General features: G+C 43.5%; 1 protein-coding gene across 1 annotated transcript in view; it reads right to left on the reverse strand.

Moving 5' to 3' along the window:
- LOC106812421 (transient receptor potential cation channel trpm-like) overlaps window positions 1-15,891 on the reverse strand; it is a 56,696-nt gene extending 40,805 nt beyond the window's left edge. The window contains exons 1-11 of the mRNA XM_014816298.1: window positions 15,658-15,891; window positions 9,981-10,087; window positions 7,070-7,151; window positions 6,714-6,794; window positions 5,348-5,452; window positions 4,678-4,891; window positions 4,197-4,327; window positions 3,761-3,932; window positions 3,031-3,214; window positions 2,317-2,440; window positions 1,127-1,300 (exon numbers count right to left, since the gene is read on the reverse strand). Coding sequence (XP_014671784.1) covers window positions 1,127-1,300; window positions 2,317-2,440; window positions 3,031-3,214; window positions 3,761-3,932; window positions 4,197-4,327; window positions 4,678-4,891; window positions 5,348-5,452; window positions 6,714-6,794; window positions 7,070-7,151; window positions 9,981-10,087; window positions 15,658-15,891 — 1,608 coding nt within the window. The remainder of the gene's footprint in view (window positions 1-1,126; window positions 1,301-2,316; window positions 2,441-3,030; window positions 3,215-3,760; window positions 3,933-4,196; window positions 4,328-4,677; window positions 4,892-5,347; window positions 5,453-6,713; window positions 6,795-7,069; window positions 7,152-9,980; window positions 10,088-15,657) is intronic.
- Window positions 15,892-17,575: the final 1,684 nt, after the last annotated feature.

Consider the following 17,575-nt stretch of genomic DNA (forward strand, 5'->3'; position numbering starts at 1 on the left):
ACTACCTTATGACAAAATAAACTCTAGTTGCTCCCATTTCACTGCGCGTTTGCTTAAAACCCATAAGAAAGAGGTGAGAAAACTGGCATTCTGACGCAAACGCCGACTTGTTTGCCAAACAATTTAGCCTCGAAGTGGTGTGGTGACGTCACATGTTTTTATCTTTGCTACACCCGTACCGCTGTACCGCAGGAACGCTGCACGGTTGCTTGGGGAAACTGTCAACAACATCGGAGAATTTGAACAACATTGGAGATATTTTCAAATACCTTTTATAAGGCAACGCGCAGTAAAATGGGAGGAACTAGAGTTTATTTTGTCATAAGGTAGTGTAATTATGCATGACACGAAGTATTTGCTAGTCTAGTACTGGATAAATTAGCGTTTGGATGCGCATTGTGCGGCTTTAAGACCTTAAATCTGGGTTTTAGACCTTAAAACCTAGTTTTAGACCTTAAAACAAAGTTTTAAGACCTTAAAACCCGGTTTTAAGGTCTAAAACTAGGTTTTATGCTTTTTGGTACAAAATGCTTTCCATACACGCACGCGCGTGCGCGCGGCACACACACGCACACACGCGCGCGCGCACGCACGCACGCACGCACACACACACACACATACACACACACACAGTGAAGGACAGAGAGAGAGAAGGAGAGGGAGAGGGAGAGGGAGAGGGAGATAAAAGAGAGAGAAAGAGGAAGAGAAAGTCTGAAAAAGGGGGCTGAGATAGCAGGAGATCGGTCTTCATATTATATCTCCCCTTCTCCCTCAAGGCAGATTTCATACATAATTGCTCAACTAACCATTACAATACCCAACAGATGCACAGTCTCGTAGATGAGTGAGCAAAAGCGAAATGAAATGCAATAACCAGGCGGCTTATCGACGCTTCACAAAACGAGAAAATAAAATTAAAAAATTGCTGAATGTACGGGTGCTACGTAACTAATGAGACAACAGCGTGGCGCGCAGCCCCTCGGGGTAAATCGACGAATGCACGATTTTTTAGCGCCATCGCAAATCAACCAGAACGCTGGGATAAAGTGGGGAACGCCGCCGGTGAAAAGCCACTTGTCGACTTCGCACCCCCCCCCCAACCTCTCTCTCTGATTCGCACGTGTACCGGCCACTCCTGCCCATAGACGAATATCTCGCTACGCGCGATGTCGACGCGATTCCAGGTGAGCGCGAGGTTGAGCTGGTCGACAGCCGATGTCTTCATGATCTTCAGCAGGGCGGTGAGGATCGCCTGATCGATGTCCTGCATGTTGCCCTCGCCCATGCGGAAGATCGTGATCTACGCGCAAAACAGCAGGTCAGCAAGATCAGTACGACCCAGGTCGACGATGGAACTATGGCAAATAGAATGGCAAATGGAATGTCAAACATCGCGGACGGGACATGAATGGAATGTCATACGGGGGAACAGAATATTGATTAGCAGCGATGGAACTATGGCAAATGGAAGGTGGAACGCTAGGGATTTAATTACAGGAACAGAATGTGGAATACTGGGGACTTAATTTTAGGAATGGAATGTAGAATGCTGGGGACCTAATTACAGGAATGGAATGTGGAATGCTAGGGACCTAATTACAGGAATGGAATGTGGAATACTGGGGACCTATTTACAGGAATGGAATGTGGAATACTGGTGACTTAATTACATGAGGAACAGAATGAATATAGTGATCTATATTTGTAATGGGAGAAAAGAGTTAGATAGTTGTGGTTCCATGGGATTAACTTCCATGGTTTCAAAAAAGAATGATTATATACTGTTACACCATGGTAAATATGTTGAAATCTGCAAATATCTCAAAATCTTGAATATCAAAAACAATATTGTTACCAACCAACTTGGTTATAAGCAAGTGTAGCGTGTAGCATGTAGCTAGTGGATACTAGCGTGCATCGTCATTGGCATAGTGACATATTGTTAACGACATACATACGTTTCAATAAAATATAATTTAAGTGTAATATTGGTCGCTACACAAGGTATTTAGTCTGCAATTCAAACATAACACATCGCACTGGCAGACTGGGTGATTACATGAGACGATGGTGGGACATGATCGTTCACGAGCCGAGGCATCAACTCACGCTGCCACGTGACACCGCTGTAATGACCACAGTCTTGGTTTGATCGCTGCTCTATCAAAATCACGACACAGAGTGAACTAATTTCACGCGCATGAACATCGTTCTGTTGCTTGCTCAAGCACAGTGAGCAAACACTGCTACGGATATGACTTTTCCATTCTGAAGTCTCTTAAACGAAACTCCCGGACGCATGTGCATGGCACGTACCAGCTCTTTCTTCCGCATACATTGCATCAGTTCTGAGTAAAGTCGTTCCGCCTGCTCCTTGCTGTAGTGAAATGTCTTCTCTATGGTGATAACCAGCTGCTCACTGAGATTAGATATCATCCCCCTGCATAGACAGATAGCAATTTATCAGTGATACTAATGCTAATAGTTGTGCTCATTTTGTCCAAACTTATTCATCTTAATGAAACATTCCAAATTGTAGGCAAAGTTGTTGTTGTAACAAACCGCTTGATTTTATAAAGCATCGCTTGTTGGTATGCACAAAATAGATTTAAGCCGGTAATGTCACGGGGTAAAAGTAATACTAAATTTAAAATTTAAATGAACTACATTAGTGATATCAGGCCACATCAAACCAAGTCAACAAAAACGATTAACAGCAAGCACAAGTAGGACGAAAACGTTGATGCTATCACAATTACCTCATTAACCATTTATAGCAACACTGATCATTATTTGTACAAGCAATCAACAGATCAAATGACTAGTTCCTGCTGGTGACTCGAGTTCCGCTATTAGGCTCATAATTAACCGAAAGAATGAGCAGGACTCGCGCAACATACGCGATTCTGCTTCAATCTTTGTGTAGTAGGAATTCGAACACAATAAATGCTATGTCTCACTCAAAACTATTCTGCACTCCTAGTTGACCGATCATTAAAGTGATTTCACCGGCAGGCAGACGTCACTCACCCGTCGTCTGCAGAGAACTTGTGCGCGAACGCAATGATGTCGGCGGCGCGACCGCTGCCGTCGCAGACGACGACCGGTACAGGCGGAGTGTCCGTCACATACTCCAGTGCGGTGCGAATCGTGTTGGGTCCACCCTCAAGCACGACGCACACCACCGGCACACCGCAGCTTTCTCCGCCGGCCCCTGCAAGCAGACAGACCTGTCAGACGCACACGAGCGTGCTAACTATACACGTGCACACTACACAATCACAAATACATTCCAAACGCGCGTGAAATATGATAAACGCACATGATGAAACACGTGCTCAGCGTGTACTTCTCATCAGACGGACGCCAAGCCACGATGACAAACTATAGTGATGGCCTCGAATCTTTTGGCAATTTTCATAATTTCAAATGACATCCCGTGCAGTTTCTCTATCATAATTTTGCTACTGATTCGATAAAGCAATACATAATTAAAAAATCCACTCAACCAATTTATATTAATAAAGAACAGCATCTAATTATTAAGAAATAATAAGCCTTCGTATTTCATTTACTACTATGAATATGTATGAATTCCTCTGCCTCTTTTTCTTCATATCTGCATTATCATCATCATCATTATTATTATTACTATTATTATTATTATTATTAACTTAACTAGAGTGGCATGTATGTACAAGTAACTGGGCAGTAATAGTACACCACTGTAATTACCCAGGGGTATCTATCGCCTACGTACGTGTTTGGATCTTTTGCTGTGAGATGTACTTCTCCAGTTTCTTGCGCAGTATGATCTCGGCTCCAAACTTGCCACCGGTGCCACTGTCTGCCAGCAAGAAATGTGAGTGCTTGCTATTCAGCAGTGCGTATCGGCTCTTAGGAGACTGGATACTGTAGTAGGGCCTCACGACCTGGGCAGATAGAGCACACAATGAAAGATCACACAGAGACAAGGAGACCACATGCTAGCCCCACTCCTGTGCCAACATCAGATATTGGCAAAGGTCTATGCTGACAGTACATACTCTGTAGGAGGTACACAGCCATTGCACTTAACAGATAACGTATGGACTCCACGTGTAAGAACCCCGCTGTTGCGTCTTATTGACCCGTGCACATTTAGACTTATACCTAACCAAATCTGATAATACTGTACACGTATATTGATGACTCACGTCTCTGCCTATAAGGTCTTCACGATGTTCTATCATCCCCCAGGGCGCAATACCTATGGATACTATCTTCTTCTTCATTTTTGAAACAGACAGGTGGTCCCCAAGGGCCTGACCCACTTGCCTGTTGACACCTATAATGAAGTAGCATAGTCATCAATGGCACATGATATAAATTACCGTTCTCGTCAATATCATTATTGACAGTATAACTGTATTGTCCATTATCGATCCCATGAAACTGGACATGCTGGAATGCTTGCAGGCATATGTAAACAGCAGGTACAACTAGATATATCCTATAGTTGTCTCGATAAAATTATCAAATGCATATTCTGCATTTCTATATGTCGCGCAGTCTCTCTCTCTCTCTCTCTCTCTCTCTCTCTCTCTCTCTCTCTGTCGCGTGGGTCTTAACAGGTAGCATCTGTGTCACAGCTTGGGTAAACAAGCTCTCAACGTAATTTCCTACGCTCTCACTCACCCGTATTTGTTCCCCCAGTGATGATCCAGGAGCCTGTGGTTTTGGCCGCCTTCAGCAGGCCTTTGCGGAACATGCGCTTCAGCTTTGGCTGCAGCTCGAAGTTGGGAATGCCGCCGTGGATGGAGATGACGAGCTTGGGAAGCTCCAGGCCCCACTGCTGAGTGAGCAGCTGCACTATCAGCTCTGATCGCGTGTCCACTGACAGCCGAATGTACTGCAGCAGACAGCGCGCAGTGAAGTCAGACCGGTCGTTCACAGCATGCAAGCCACCGAAGACGATGAAGGTCAGGGCGTAACATAGAGGTCAACTCATAGGACTGGATTTAGCATATAGCCCAGATAACACACAGTAACACGCATGTCAGGGTGTAACACACATGTTACTGCATAAGACAGCATAACATCCATAGACATCATACATAAGACAGCATGTAACCCACAAGTTAACACATAAGACAGCATGTAACCCAAAGGTTAATAAATAAGACAGTATGAGTAAACCCATGGGTAAACACACAAGACAATGTGTGTGTTGTATTTTTCACAAAATACAACCAGAGATTACACAATTTTATCGTTTGAACAATGCGTCCTAGTTGCGCCTACCTCATCTCATGTCAACATCAGTAATGAACAAGATGATAACTGTCAAGCAGGATTCATTACTCACCTGTGCTTTGTCGGTCTGTGGGCCTCCCTGGAACTCGACCATTCCGAAAGCATCAGTCTTCATTTGTGCGCTGTGCTTGCTGAAGTTCCAGTGTTCGTCTCTGCCCTGCATAGTGTAGCAGAAGACAGACATGATGCCATGTAAATTGGTCAATATCCCCCCAGGGAGGTTATGGGAGACACACACGAGGACACTTAAGCACATGATGTCATATGAGGTTTTCAAACAGACCCATGTGAGAATGAACGCAAGGCAAAGGAAGTACAGAGTAATATAGAGAGAATCCGTAGGACAAATGTTGAAAATGTGGCGCAGAAGCTTATTTAATATGAAGTCGAATTTTAATAATCACCCCTGCAATCATGTTCCCTTTCTTATGTTACAACTTATCGCCATATTTTCGTAATCATATGCAAAGTCGCAAATATATATCTTGATTCAACTATAAAATTAATAATTTCAGACCAGGTGATGTTTAAAATTCATTGATTTCACTGGATTAAAAAAATTAAGTGGAGTACTACTCTCTCCAAAAGCCGTTTGTACTGCCCCTCCAATGTTTGTGAATATGTCACTATATTAGTCTCTAGCTTTGCTCGAATTACAGTGTGTACATGATTAAATTGCGTAGTGTCACAGCTAGCTGAATTGTGGAGAAGTGATGGGTGACCATAGCAATTAATCTTGCCACAAACTAATCACAATCGTCAGTCTTAATTTCGCAATCATCACTTCGTCTGTTTGCGTGCATCAGAATTATGTACGTCCAGTTTAGCAGGTGTATGATTGCGTACAAATGAATATGAGGGAGAGCATTGTAGGCTATCTGAACAGACAATCTCTTGCTACTACCGTTCAGGGGTTTATTGGTGATCCACGAAACTATGACCATGGTAATAAATGAAAATTGCAGGAATAATTTTCTTGTGTAATGTTAAAGTAGGATATCTGGAAAGCCAGTTACGTGTAAAACACATAACAAAGGATAAAGACCATTATCAAGACAGCTCAGATGCAACAAGCTATTATGTGTGCCTTTTCTTGCAACAAATGATAATCTGCAAATAAAAGCGTGATGATGATTTAAACAAAGGCCTATAGTAACGATAGATGACAGCATCAGAAGTGTATATATAATAGAGTATATTATTATACACTTCTGATAGCATAGCAGAACATATCATTGTGGAGGTCACAATAGAACACATGTCACGTATACATAGAAACACTTAATATTTGAAGAAAAACACTTGCTAATAACATGTAAAGAATGAAACAGCACAAAAAACCTCTGGTATTATGCTAATAACGCATCAGTAAAGTGACAACAACCATACAAAGAAACTTCACCTCGAACAAAACTCACATTAAACAAAAACCTCTTGCGCGGACATGGCCACTGGCTGCGATAATACGCCGTGCTTGGTGACGCCAAATCATTCGACTGCTGGCCAGTAAGAAACGTGCGAGAAAATAATGCATTCAGCACGATACATTAGGGAGGGGGAACTAACATAACGAGTATAACCTAACTAATAGTGAAAAATTAATCAAAACGCACAATTTGTGTGTGGGAGGAGGAATAAACAGTAAAATTTTATTTAAATGTAGGTGACCTCATTGTCCGAGCAAATGCCAACAACAGATCTAGACAACATTCATCTTATATGACAGCAGAACAAAACATCTACATGTTTGCACAGCAGTCAGCTGAAGTCATACCCCGGTGTGGCGACCAACCAGCCCTGGTTCGGGCGAATAGCCAAGGTAGGCATGCTTCGCACACGTCCTTCCGCATCCACACCTGAAACAACAAACACGCAGTAATTTGACTTTATTGTCGCCTGCAAAACACACTGCAGCCAATCTGACAACCCTCGTGACTACTGCGGCAGTGCCTCGTGGGTTGCAGCTAGCGCATACATGCTGCGAATAAAATTGGGCAGCTTCATGGTAGCAGGAGTGAATAATAATAGATTAATTATCTATAGATCTATCTTAAATATCGAATAGAATCTATTATTATTCACTCCTGATGGTATGACGTGAATGTCGTTCGTTCTGTATATCAGCCCCTTATGGCTACTGTGAAGACAGCTCTTCGTCATATCTCGCCTGTCAACTATGACTAATGAAGTTTCATTGATGTGATTATAAGCCATTGACAATGGAATCCTTAACAGTTATTCGCCGAAGGCGAGGTGAATCTTGTTGAATAATCCGCGAGACAAAGTCGAGGTGATTATTCAACAAGATTCACCGAGCCTGAGGCGAATAACTGTTTTAGTATCATCGCCCGAGTGATTATAGGAAAGAAACCGATAATTGAAACCGATACCGTAAAATTAGATGTAAACAAGTGTCGGCAACCATTTTGTGGTAACTCAAATTGTTGCATTTAGGCAAATTTTGCCCCCAACAAATACAACATATACCGTTAGGAAAACGGCAAACAAACCTTGTTGAACAGACTTTAGCCCCGAATTTACCCTGAGTCTCAAAACTCCTAATTTCACGTTCGAATCAACGGCAAAGAATTGTATATATATAAAAACAAGTTCATGTACGACTGGGGTAATATAAACTGTCCCCTTTTAATTTCTAATTAGGTAGTGCCTGCCATCTGTTGGAAATCAGAGTAACAAAAACCAATAATAAGCTTGAATTTAACTACCTACCTTTAAATAGTTTAACTCCAAATTTTGTCACATCTTTGGTACTTTTGGGGACAGCATTTCCTTTAAATTTGTCAATTTCGGCTTCCGTAACATTTACAAATCTAGCGCCACTACAATGTAAACCCTAAAGGTGATTATCGAAGAATAATCACCTATGTCTCGACCAATCAGCGCGCAGGATTTCCTATAATCACTCGGGCGATTATACTAATTTAATACTAATTGTTTACTTTCCTTTATTTTCTTACTCACTTGAATACTGCCGCGAATACAGTTGTGTACTAACTCTCTAGAGGAACTGTTTTTATACATTTGTTACATATCGGTTAAAGAGCTTTCCAGCTCATGTTCACTGTTTTAAATGTACGGATTAAAATAAAGATTATCTACTAATAGCTAGGCCTACTACATCTACGTCCATTAGTAGCCTTGCTAATTGCATACACTGTAATGTGAGCCTTACAAGAACTGATTAGCACTGCGTCAAAGTAACTGAACTGAACAAGAAACTATAATTGAACTAAATAGAAATTTAAAATAGACACCACAGTCGGATTATGCTTACGTAACAAGTATATATATAAAGCCAGTATGCCGCCATGAATGTGCGGTGTGCGCGGTCTACGGTGCTGTATGCATGACGTGTGCACGTGGTTATACCTGAAGCACGAATCCCACACCTAACTAATAAAACTAATGAAATAGTATCGTCACAACGTATTACAGGTACTGCCACAGTACGTGTAAGAGTAGGTCTCTAGAGGACGCAATGCTAAACAGAAAATCTCATTTCATTAGAATTCTCACTGCGCTCTTTGCGAATTTTTTATAAGCCTTCTTTATACGCTCTTGATGTCATCTGGCATGTCACCATCTGCGTAGAATCACGAGACTTACGCAAACAAAGGCCATACCTGCACATGTGAAATAGCGCACGGAATATTGAGCTAACTAACTAGTATACAACCGTGACACGTGACGCGTATATATACGACTGAATACACAGACTCAAGGCATGTATAGTTAACTATCAATAAAAGCGCATACTGTCGAGTATGGATGTGTCCACACGCGTGCACGCACGCATGCATGCACGCACGCGCGCACGCCCACACTCGTACACGTACGCACGAACAAACACACTTACACGCATACAAGGCAATGAACGCATGCAGCTTGTATGATTATGTTGTAATCAATAGCAGTGAACTAATAGTTTCACAAGTGACGTCACGCACGTGATCGGGTTCCGCGTGTGAATATATTCCTATAGTGTCAAGACAGACTACAGGTGGTATGTACACGTATGCATGAGTGAGACATTTGTGGGTGTTTAGTAATAGCATAATATATTAACATAATAGATGACTGAGATAAAAGATATCGATTTAAATGAGTTAAATGTAGTTAGTCACTATATATATTCCATTAGAGACGACTATGCAGATTTACACATCGGAAAGGTGGCTTGAAATTTTCAATAATCGTTAGGCCAGAGCGTGACTTAATTGGGAAGTCGATCGCGTACACCATACCTACTCTCGCAACGTACGAGTTTAATCGCATTCGCACATGTACAGGTAGATTGCGTCACAGAAGCCGAGAGTGGACTCATGCGTTCCATGCCTCCCGAGTCGTTACTATAGTTCACCACTATTGGCAAGTTAACTGGCAATTAACTGGCAAGACGCCACGTTGGCACTAAAGATGGCTCCTCAGCAAACATTCAACGCAGTGCTAGCCTGAACATGCAGTTGTTATTCTGATTAAAAGCTTAAACAATGGCTTCTTGTTGCCAAGTAACTAATGTATATTCATAACACACACTCCCGCATCTCGTAGATGAGGCAGAGCAATACCTGACCGCTCGCTCGGCCCTTCCCTTCCTTGTGGCGGAGCGAAGGGCTATAGTTCTAGAGCTAGCCACACGCATGCTAAACGGCGCACACACTTACCTCTCCATGTCTTTTCCGCTCGGCAGATAATGGATGCATTCTCGCTTTGTGAAATGCTTCTCGATCCACGGTCTCTGCGCCTGAAGGACAAAACATGTGCATGCTGACTACAAACGCTGAGTTGCGCCCCGTTATATAAGACTCTCGCTGCTGCGTTAATGACACTCGCTTTAATTACTCGGTCCTATCAGAGCCGCGCTATCGACGTGTGTAGCACAACAACAAAACACTGCATGCAGCATTACTGCACCAACGGCATATCCATTACGGCAATCGAAAACTCGACTCGAACGCCGGTAATTAGTTCGAAATGAATCACCGACTGTTCAGCGCGAGATTTCTCGCACACACAATTCGGGAAGATGAGACTAATTTGCAAGTGAGCGCCATATATTACAATGATGATTTATCTCCATGGTCTTTTTTAAATACCAGTTAAGTTGTAAGTGCGTTGTGTAACACTTTCAATTAGATTTTTTGACTCGGGGAACTCACAGACGTGACACGTACACGCGATCACAACAGCATACACGGAGAATAGATCATTCACATATCATACAAATTAACTATGCTATAACAACAGCATCATACAAATAAGCATGCATGCTACAGCACCAAAAGCGTGCACACATGAAGTACGTCGTCAACTAATTACAGGGGTAGAAATTAACTTTTGAATAAAGGAGTCCAACGGACTAGCTCCCTGCCATCAAAAAAAGGGAGTCCGCAGCAAAATGAGGGAGTCCGCAGTTTGAATGTCAAAACTAAAGATATTAACAATAACGCATATGTGCTTATTTTGAAGATTCATGCAGTTGCACGTCTGCCAACTTTTCTTTAGACATTTGCTGAAAAAATATGCTAATTCCGCGAGGCCGTGCTCTGGAACAAACTATAGTTACTATAGCAGAATTTTCAGGGAGTCACACGGACTCCTGTATATGTCAAATCAGGGAGTCCCACAATAAATCAGAGAGTATTTGACTCCGGACTCCCGTTAATTTTGCACCCTGTAATCAACATACAGCTGTGGAATTCTTTGCGAAAAAAATATGAGCCGAAATCAACAGCTCTGACCCACTCCTAGCCTTAGTGAGACAAAAAAGGGAAAAATAACCAAGGATCATAAGTACACGAGTGCTCTTTTATAGCATTCAACTATAGTCAATTTATTTGTGAGCTAGAGCAAAGAACCTCAACATTCTAACCACTCAAAATAGCCTTATGCCGCTGGAAGCATACATCTAATAACGCGCAACGTTCGTTATTATATATATATATATATATATATATATAATTATATAGATATATCTATATCTATATTATACACTCCTGATTATATTATATCCGTAGGTTTCGCTCACGTATTATCCCTGTCGTATGAGTAGGGTATATATATACACAATGAGTAGAAGTCAGCGCGTGTTAAATTACCTTCACCATTAAAAGCAGCGATCTTCGAAGCTTAATTTCAGGTCACATTATTAGTCATAACCTTTTATCGTAGAGATTGTCAGGAAAAATCGCAACTTTATACGACAATGATGACTCATAGCAAATTTGCAATCCTTCCAGTCTATATTACGTTCCAGTCTGGCCTGATAATTATTACAACGAATCGAACAACAACAAAATTATTCCACAAAATCAAAATACATTATCCTGATAACGTTTATTGACACCTATTAGTAAAATACATGTTTTTCCTGAAAAGCTTATGGTATGTTGAATACCATTACAAATAATTCGTTAATAGCATCTAGCATTTCACATTATACGCTATACCCATGAAGGCACTATCGTCTCTCATCCAATAAGCGACTAGTATAGATATGATATCAATTAACTCAATTTAATTTCAAATCAAATTAATTAAATCAAAAGTTCTGCTTTTCCTATATGTACAAATTAGGTGCAATGCTACCTCGACATGATACTGATAACACTAGTCTATTACTAGTTGTAGGTTTTGAAATACAGTATAAATAGCAGTCATAGCGCTATGGTAGCTTAAGCGTACTAACAACGGTTTCTCTTATTCGTTTGTATATATGCATGCGTGCGTGCGTGCGTGCGTGCGAGTGTGTGTAACCGTGTGTGCGTGTGAATGAATATTAGATGCATATGAATATATATAGTAGTTATACTATATTAGTACTTATATAATACCTATATAGTACTTATGCTAGTTTTAGTATATTTCTAGAGCAGCGGTTCGCAACAAAAGCTCCAGAGCTCTCGCAATTTTGTCGCAGCGATATTTTCCAATAATAATAGGGTTTTGACGGATTTTGACGGACGCCTTGACGCGCGAAAGCGGCAACCCGATCCACATGCACTACAACCCATACATACACAATACAACGCGATCCACACTACAACCCATAGCCACATCGTATGAGAAGGAGGGTCTCATTATCTCATATAAACTAAATTTATTATAACTATACGTATTTTCCTCGCACTTTTTTACATCGTATATCTACACATAACGCGTGTTATTTCTCCCTCGCGCGTAGATTCGATTCGCTGCAGATGTTCGCAACACCTCGTGCATAATTAACAACGTAAAGCAGCTCGCAGCATCTTGGTGTGGGCGCGACGTCCACGGCACGGCAGTCTGATGTTCTACTCTCATCCGGTCACCTAATTACTGATGTTTGCCAGCTGCCGGTCAGTACATGGCTTCGGGTATGCGTTACCATCGGCAGCGCACATACGCGCAAGTAACTGCATGCGCCTGCACGTTTGATTGCATTCTTTTCGAACTCATAGGCAAACACAGGGGCATGCAGTATTTAATACTATTTATGATGCATCTATGCGTCATTACACCGTTATGTTATTGCACTAGCGTGCACTGACTGCCATTTCTGCAGTTATAAATCGCACTACGGTGACATGCAATTTTATTCAACTATTGGGCAGCACCGTGACATGCGGTGCTTATACGCAAATACGGAATATTTCGAGAGTGAGACTTTCTATCATAGTTATTAAGTAAAAATAGCAGCTATGGGGTCCAATTTCACACCCAAATTCACACAGGCACAGACAGGTGAGCACAAAGTTGATTTCTTTTACCAAAGCACGAACACGTTTCCTCATTCACGAAATGTTTCAGAATAAAACACACATAACATCCAATTTATTAAACGAAAAGATACATAAATAGTTATCTATTGTATGTTTAAATAATTTTCCATGAATTAATAGTTTCATTTATTATTATTAATTAATTTATTATTTTTCTAGGTCTACGTCACGTGTAGGTCTAGGTCTAGGTCTAGGTGTAAGTGTCTACGTCACGAATCTCCAAAAATTATTTAAAAAAATATAGTTGAAACCTTATTTTTGTAATTTTTTTGCATCAAAAGTTAGTACTAACGTTACTAAATATATCCTCAAACTCTCACCTGATAAAAATGTTTTTACGTTGGTTAAATTTGCAAAAATCTTGACGATTTGAATTAGTGTTGTCTAACACTATTTACATATTACTGGCGTCTCTCTGTTGCTGTACTGGTTGCTGCGGTTGATGTCATCGTGATTTGTGTATGGTGCACAAAGTGGTGCCCAAACAGTTTCTGTTTTGATTTGTGTTGGCTTAACTTGGCTATATAGAATATACAATATAGGAAAAATAAATAATATATGTTCATGTGTATTATGTTTGAAAAATTATTATTAAAACTGCGAAATGTTATTTGTGTTTTTTTAAATTTCTGCCAACAAAAATGTTTGTGACATCCCCTTCAGGATAGATCAGAGGTTAGATCAACTAAACGATAAACAATGGTGGGCAGACCAGTGCATCGGAAAGAAAACGAAAGAGAAAAAAGCAGAAAGAAGATTATATGAGAAATTCCCGCTTAAGTTTACAAGGAATTTCCATGGCTGCCACAATAATTTTGCCAATGCCTCGTTTACCGCAAATGTTCGCTATATCGGCTAGCTGCGTCTGGGCGCCACGCAAGAATTTTCGAATTCATGGCGGTTGTTGTTGTATCGAGCGTTTGGTTACATCGAATGCACCGGCAAATTATGGAGTATAAAGAAGGTATATAAGCATGAAAAGTAAACAGAACCGCTAATTGTATTTTCATACATTTTATTTTGTACAAATAACACACAAATATACTACTTGCTGGTGCTCGAAATTCGTGACGTAGACAGCTTAACTTATTAGTAAATAATCATTTTAGTGAAGTTGCGATTGCGATGCCACCGTTATACAGAACTAACGGAGGAGATTGTGTTGGAGTGATATAATCACCCCCCCCCCCGTCCCGTGCGTGCTGTCAGCTGTCTGTGACAGGGACATATATTTATCTCGCATAGTTTCAACAACGGCACCCTCTCGGCTCGGGGATCACTGCGAACCGTTAAACCTGCACGGTTACATAAATTGCGTTCACACGACAGACAAAACGCTGCCAGCGTGGTGCCGAATATACGCGGCTTACTCGCCGAGTGGGCCGCGTATTTCAGTACGGTACTGAATAAGCCGCGTATATTTTTAGCGTGTGAACGGTACTGTACGGTACTGAAATCCTCGTGTGAACGCAGTTACCGTGTACTACGCTACTAAGTAATGCACAATGTGACATGCAGCTATTGACTAACGTAGTGACACGCATTTGCCTACGCAATTATGCGACAATATACGCACAGTCTATGAAGCTGTGCATTAGTACGGCGACAGGCACTGCCTATATATGACCACGAACTCTATATACCCTTGTTCCCTCACTCAAATCGGGTCTTTGACACGAGAACCAGGAATTATGACAGTCCTCGCTCCGCGCGATGGCCCACTATCTTTGTCCCTCCCATTCTCCTGCTTCCCCCGTTCACGATTACACGTCATTTGTCGGCGACACTTAATTGGCTTTTAACGAAGCTACAGGGTCGCAGCAAGCGGCGCATTACCCCCGCATCACTTGCCCCGCATGCAATCCCCCCGACCCGAGAGAGGGTGAATTACTGAGCGGGAGAAATATTACGTTAACTAATTGCTCAGCATACACTTTAAGTAAATTGATACATCATTACGTTGCTATATATATATAAATGTATTATATAGAGAGAAATGCTAGGCATGCGGATCACACCCGCCTACGATGACTGCGAGCATGGATAGCTTGATCGCTGCGTTTAACTGTGCACGAGGCAGATGACCGCTCACAGTGTAACAGGAGGGAGAGAGACAGATGGAAATGACAGCCAGAGCGAGCGAGAAAGATAAATGGAGGGAAGAGATAGAGCTAGAAGTGCGAACGACGGGCACAGACACACGCGCACACGCACGCACGCACGCACGTCACACACACACGCACGCACGCACGCACGCACACACACACACACACACACGTACATACACATGCACGCACTCACCCACGTACACACACGCACACACACTTTCTCTCTCTCGCTCTCTTTCTCTCTCGCACATACGTACACATATACACCCACAAGCACGCACTCCCGCTCGTACTCACGCACGCACGCACGAAGCGTTACCGCGTAGTTACCGAAGCAAACAGACGCACGCACGCACGCACGCACTCGCGCACGCACGCATGAACGCACACAGGGAGGCTTACCGCGTAGTTACCGCAGCAAACAGACGCACGCACGCACGCACGCACGCATGAACGCACACAGGGAGGCTTACCGCGTAGTTACCGCAGAAGCGCGCGGCGATGATGTATGGCTTGAAGTTGACGCGGTGCTGGTGCGTCGCCGACGATGACGACGCCGTGCCGTCGTCCCCCAGCGTCGCGTCGGAATAGTGGCCGCCGAGCAGACGACCGACGACGGAGCGCAGCAGCGGCAGCGACCGGATACGCACGCCGCTCGCCGGCTCCGCTTCTTCCGGTATAGAGGTCATGGTCGCGTCGTTCGCCATTACACAGCAGCAGACGCGCGTGCGGTGGCGCGGGATGAGTTAGTCGGCACGCACGGCCGGTGACTGCCGCCTAGCAGAGCGACGATGACGACGACGACGATGACGATGAGGCGAGCGCTCTGGATGCATTCAGGGATGATGCCAGGATCGTGGCATGCGCGTGTGTGCGAAGTCAATTTCGCCACAGTTGCTGTTTCTGCTACTGTTGCTACTGTTGCTGTTTCTGCTACCGTTGCTGCTCCTGCTACTGTTGCTGCTGTCGCTGTTTCCGCTGCTGCTGCTGGTGCTTCTGCGGCTGCTATCTCTGCTACTGCTGCTGCTGTTGCTGTTTCTCCTACTGCTTCTACTGCTGATGTTTCCGCTGCTGCTACTGTTATTGCTTCCGTTGCTGTTTGATGTTTCTGCTACTGCTGCTGCTGCTGATACAGCTATTACCCGCCTTCGCTGCGTCTATAACACCGCACCTACGATTAGCGACAAATAGGTACTGTGGCGCGCCCTCCAGGGGCCGGCAACTATTAAGCCTGAAGTCAGCCAGCCACCGCAGGCACTCGTTACCGTCGCTTGACGACGTGCAATCTCGACTTCACCGCATCCCTCAGCCTCCCGTCAGGGCTTTGCTCCATGCTGCAGCGTCCCGCCAGGGCGTCAACGCGATCAACGAGCACGACGACGTTGACAGCGAGTATCGATTCGCCGACTGGCGCCGCAGACGCGTCTAGAGCAGCGACGGATACAGGTCCTCGCGTTCTATTTAACTGTCATAAGTTCTCATAAATGAAGACACCATTAAAGCGCACAATTAACGCCTTAGTTAATATGCATTGATCGCGCGCAAGGTTCCAGTTCGGGTAATGGACTTACAGCCGCCGGCCAGGCGTTTTCAGACAGCGACGGGATTGTACGGCATGAGACGGCGGAGAACATGTCATCTCTCATATAGCATTATATATCTAAAGCATCACACCACAATACGTACGGCAAAAAAATCACATAACTGACACTCGTCTGCGGCGCACTTATATCTGAAAAACAGGCGACTGCGAAAAAGCGAATTCCGCAACAAGTGCGACAAATCGCAGTCATTGCAGTTCCATAAATCCTATCGCGAAACGCTTGCGGGGCGGGCAGCTGTAATTACGTGCGTGTGTAAACTATCCGGATGCACACACCACGGCCCGGCTTATTGCGTCGCCACCTGCGGCGCTATGCACGTCTACGTGCGAGCACGACACCGCTCAAATACAAGCGCACATTCACAATCGCTGCTGCTAGCACTCGACGCCAGGTAAACGGCTGATCACCACGCACATGCACACAGATCGCGCGTCTAATTACGACGCCGGTGCTTCTATTGAAACTGCTCTGCGACCACCATCAATCACTCGCACTGATCACATATCTCTGAGCAGCTTCGCAAGTGCTTCGCTGACCATCATCAGAAACGGAAAAAATATTCGGACGCCGAAGCGTCGAGACTATGTCAAACACATCGGCCACAACATCACGCAAGCAAACCTAGCAGACTCCTCGAAAACTCCGCCGACTACGAGCCAGCCAGCGACGTGTCGGTCTCGCCTACACGCAGCGCGAAACGACGAGACGCCGACTCTGTTAGATAGCAGTCACACCGAGCACTGCGAGCACTGCGAGCACTGCAGAACTGCAGGACTGCGAGAAAATA

The sequence above is a fragment of the Priapulus caudatus genome, unplaced genomic scaffold (assembly GCF_000485595.1).
Source record: "Priapulus caudatus unplaced genomic scaffold, Priapulus_caudatus-5.0.1 Scaffold646, whole genome shotgun sequence".
NCBI classification, from domain to species: Eukaryota; Metazoa; Priapulida; class Priapulimorpha; order Priapulimorphida; family Priapulidae; genus Priapulus; species Priapulus caudatus.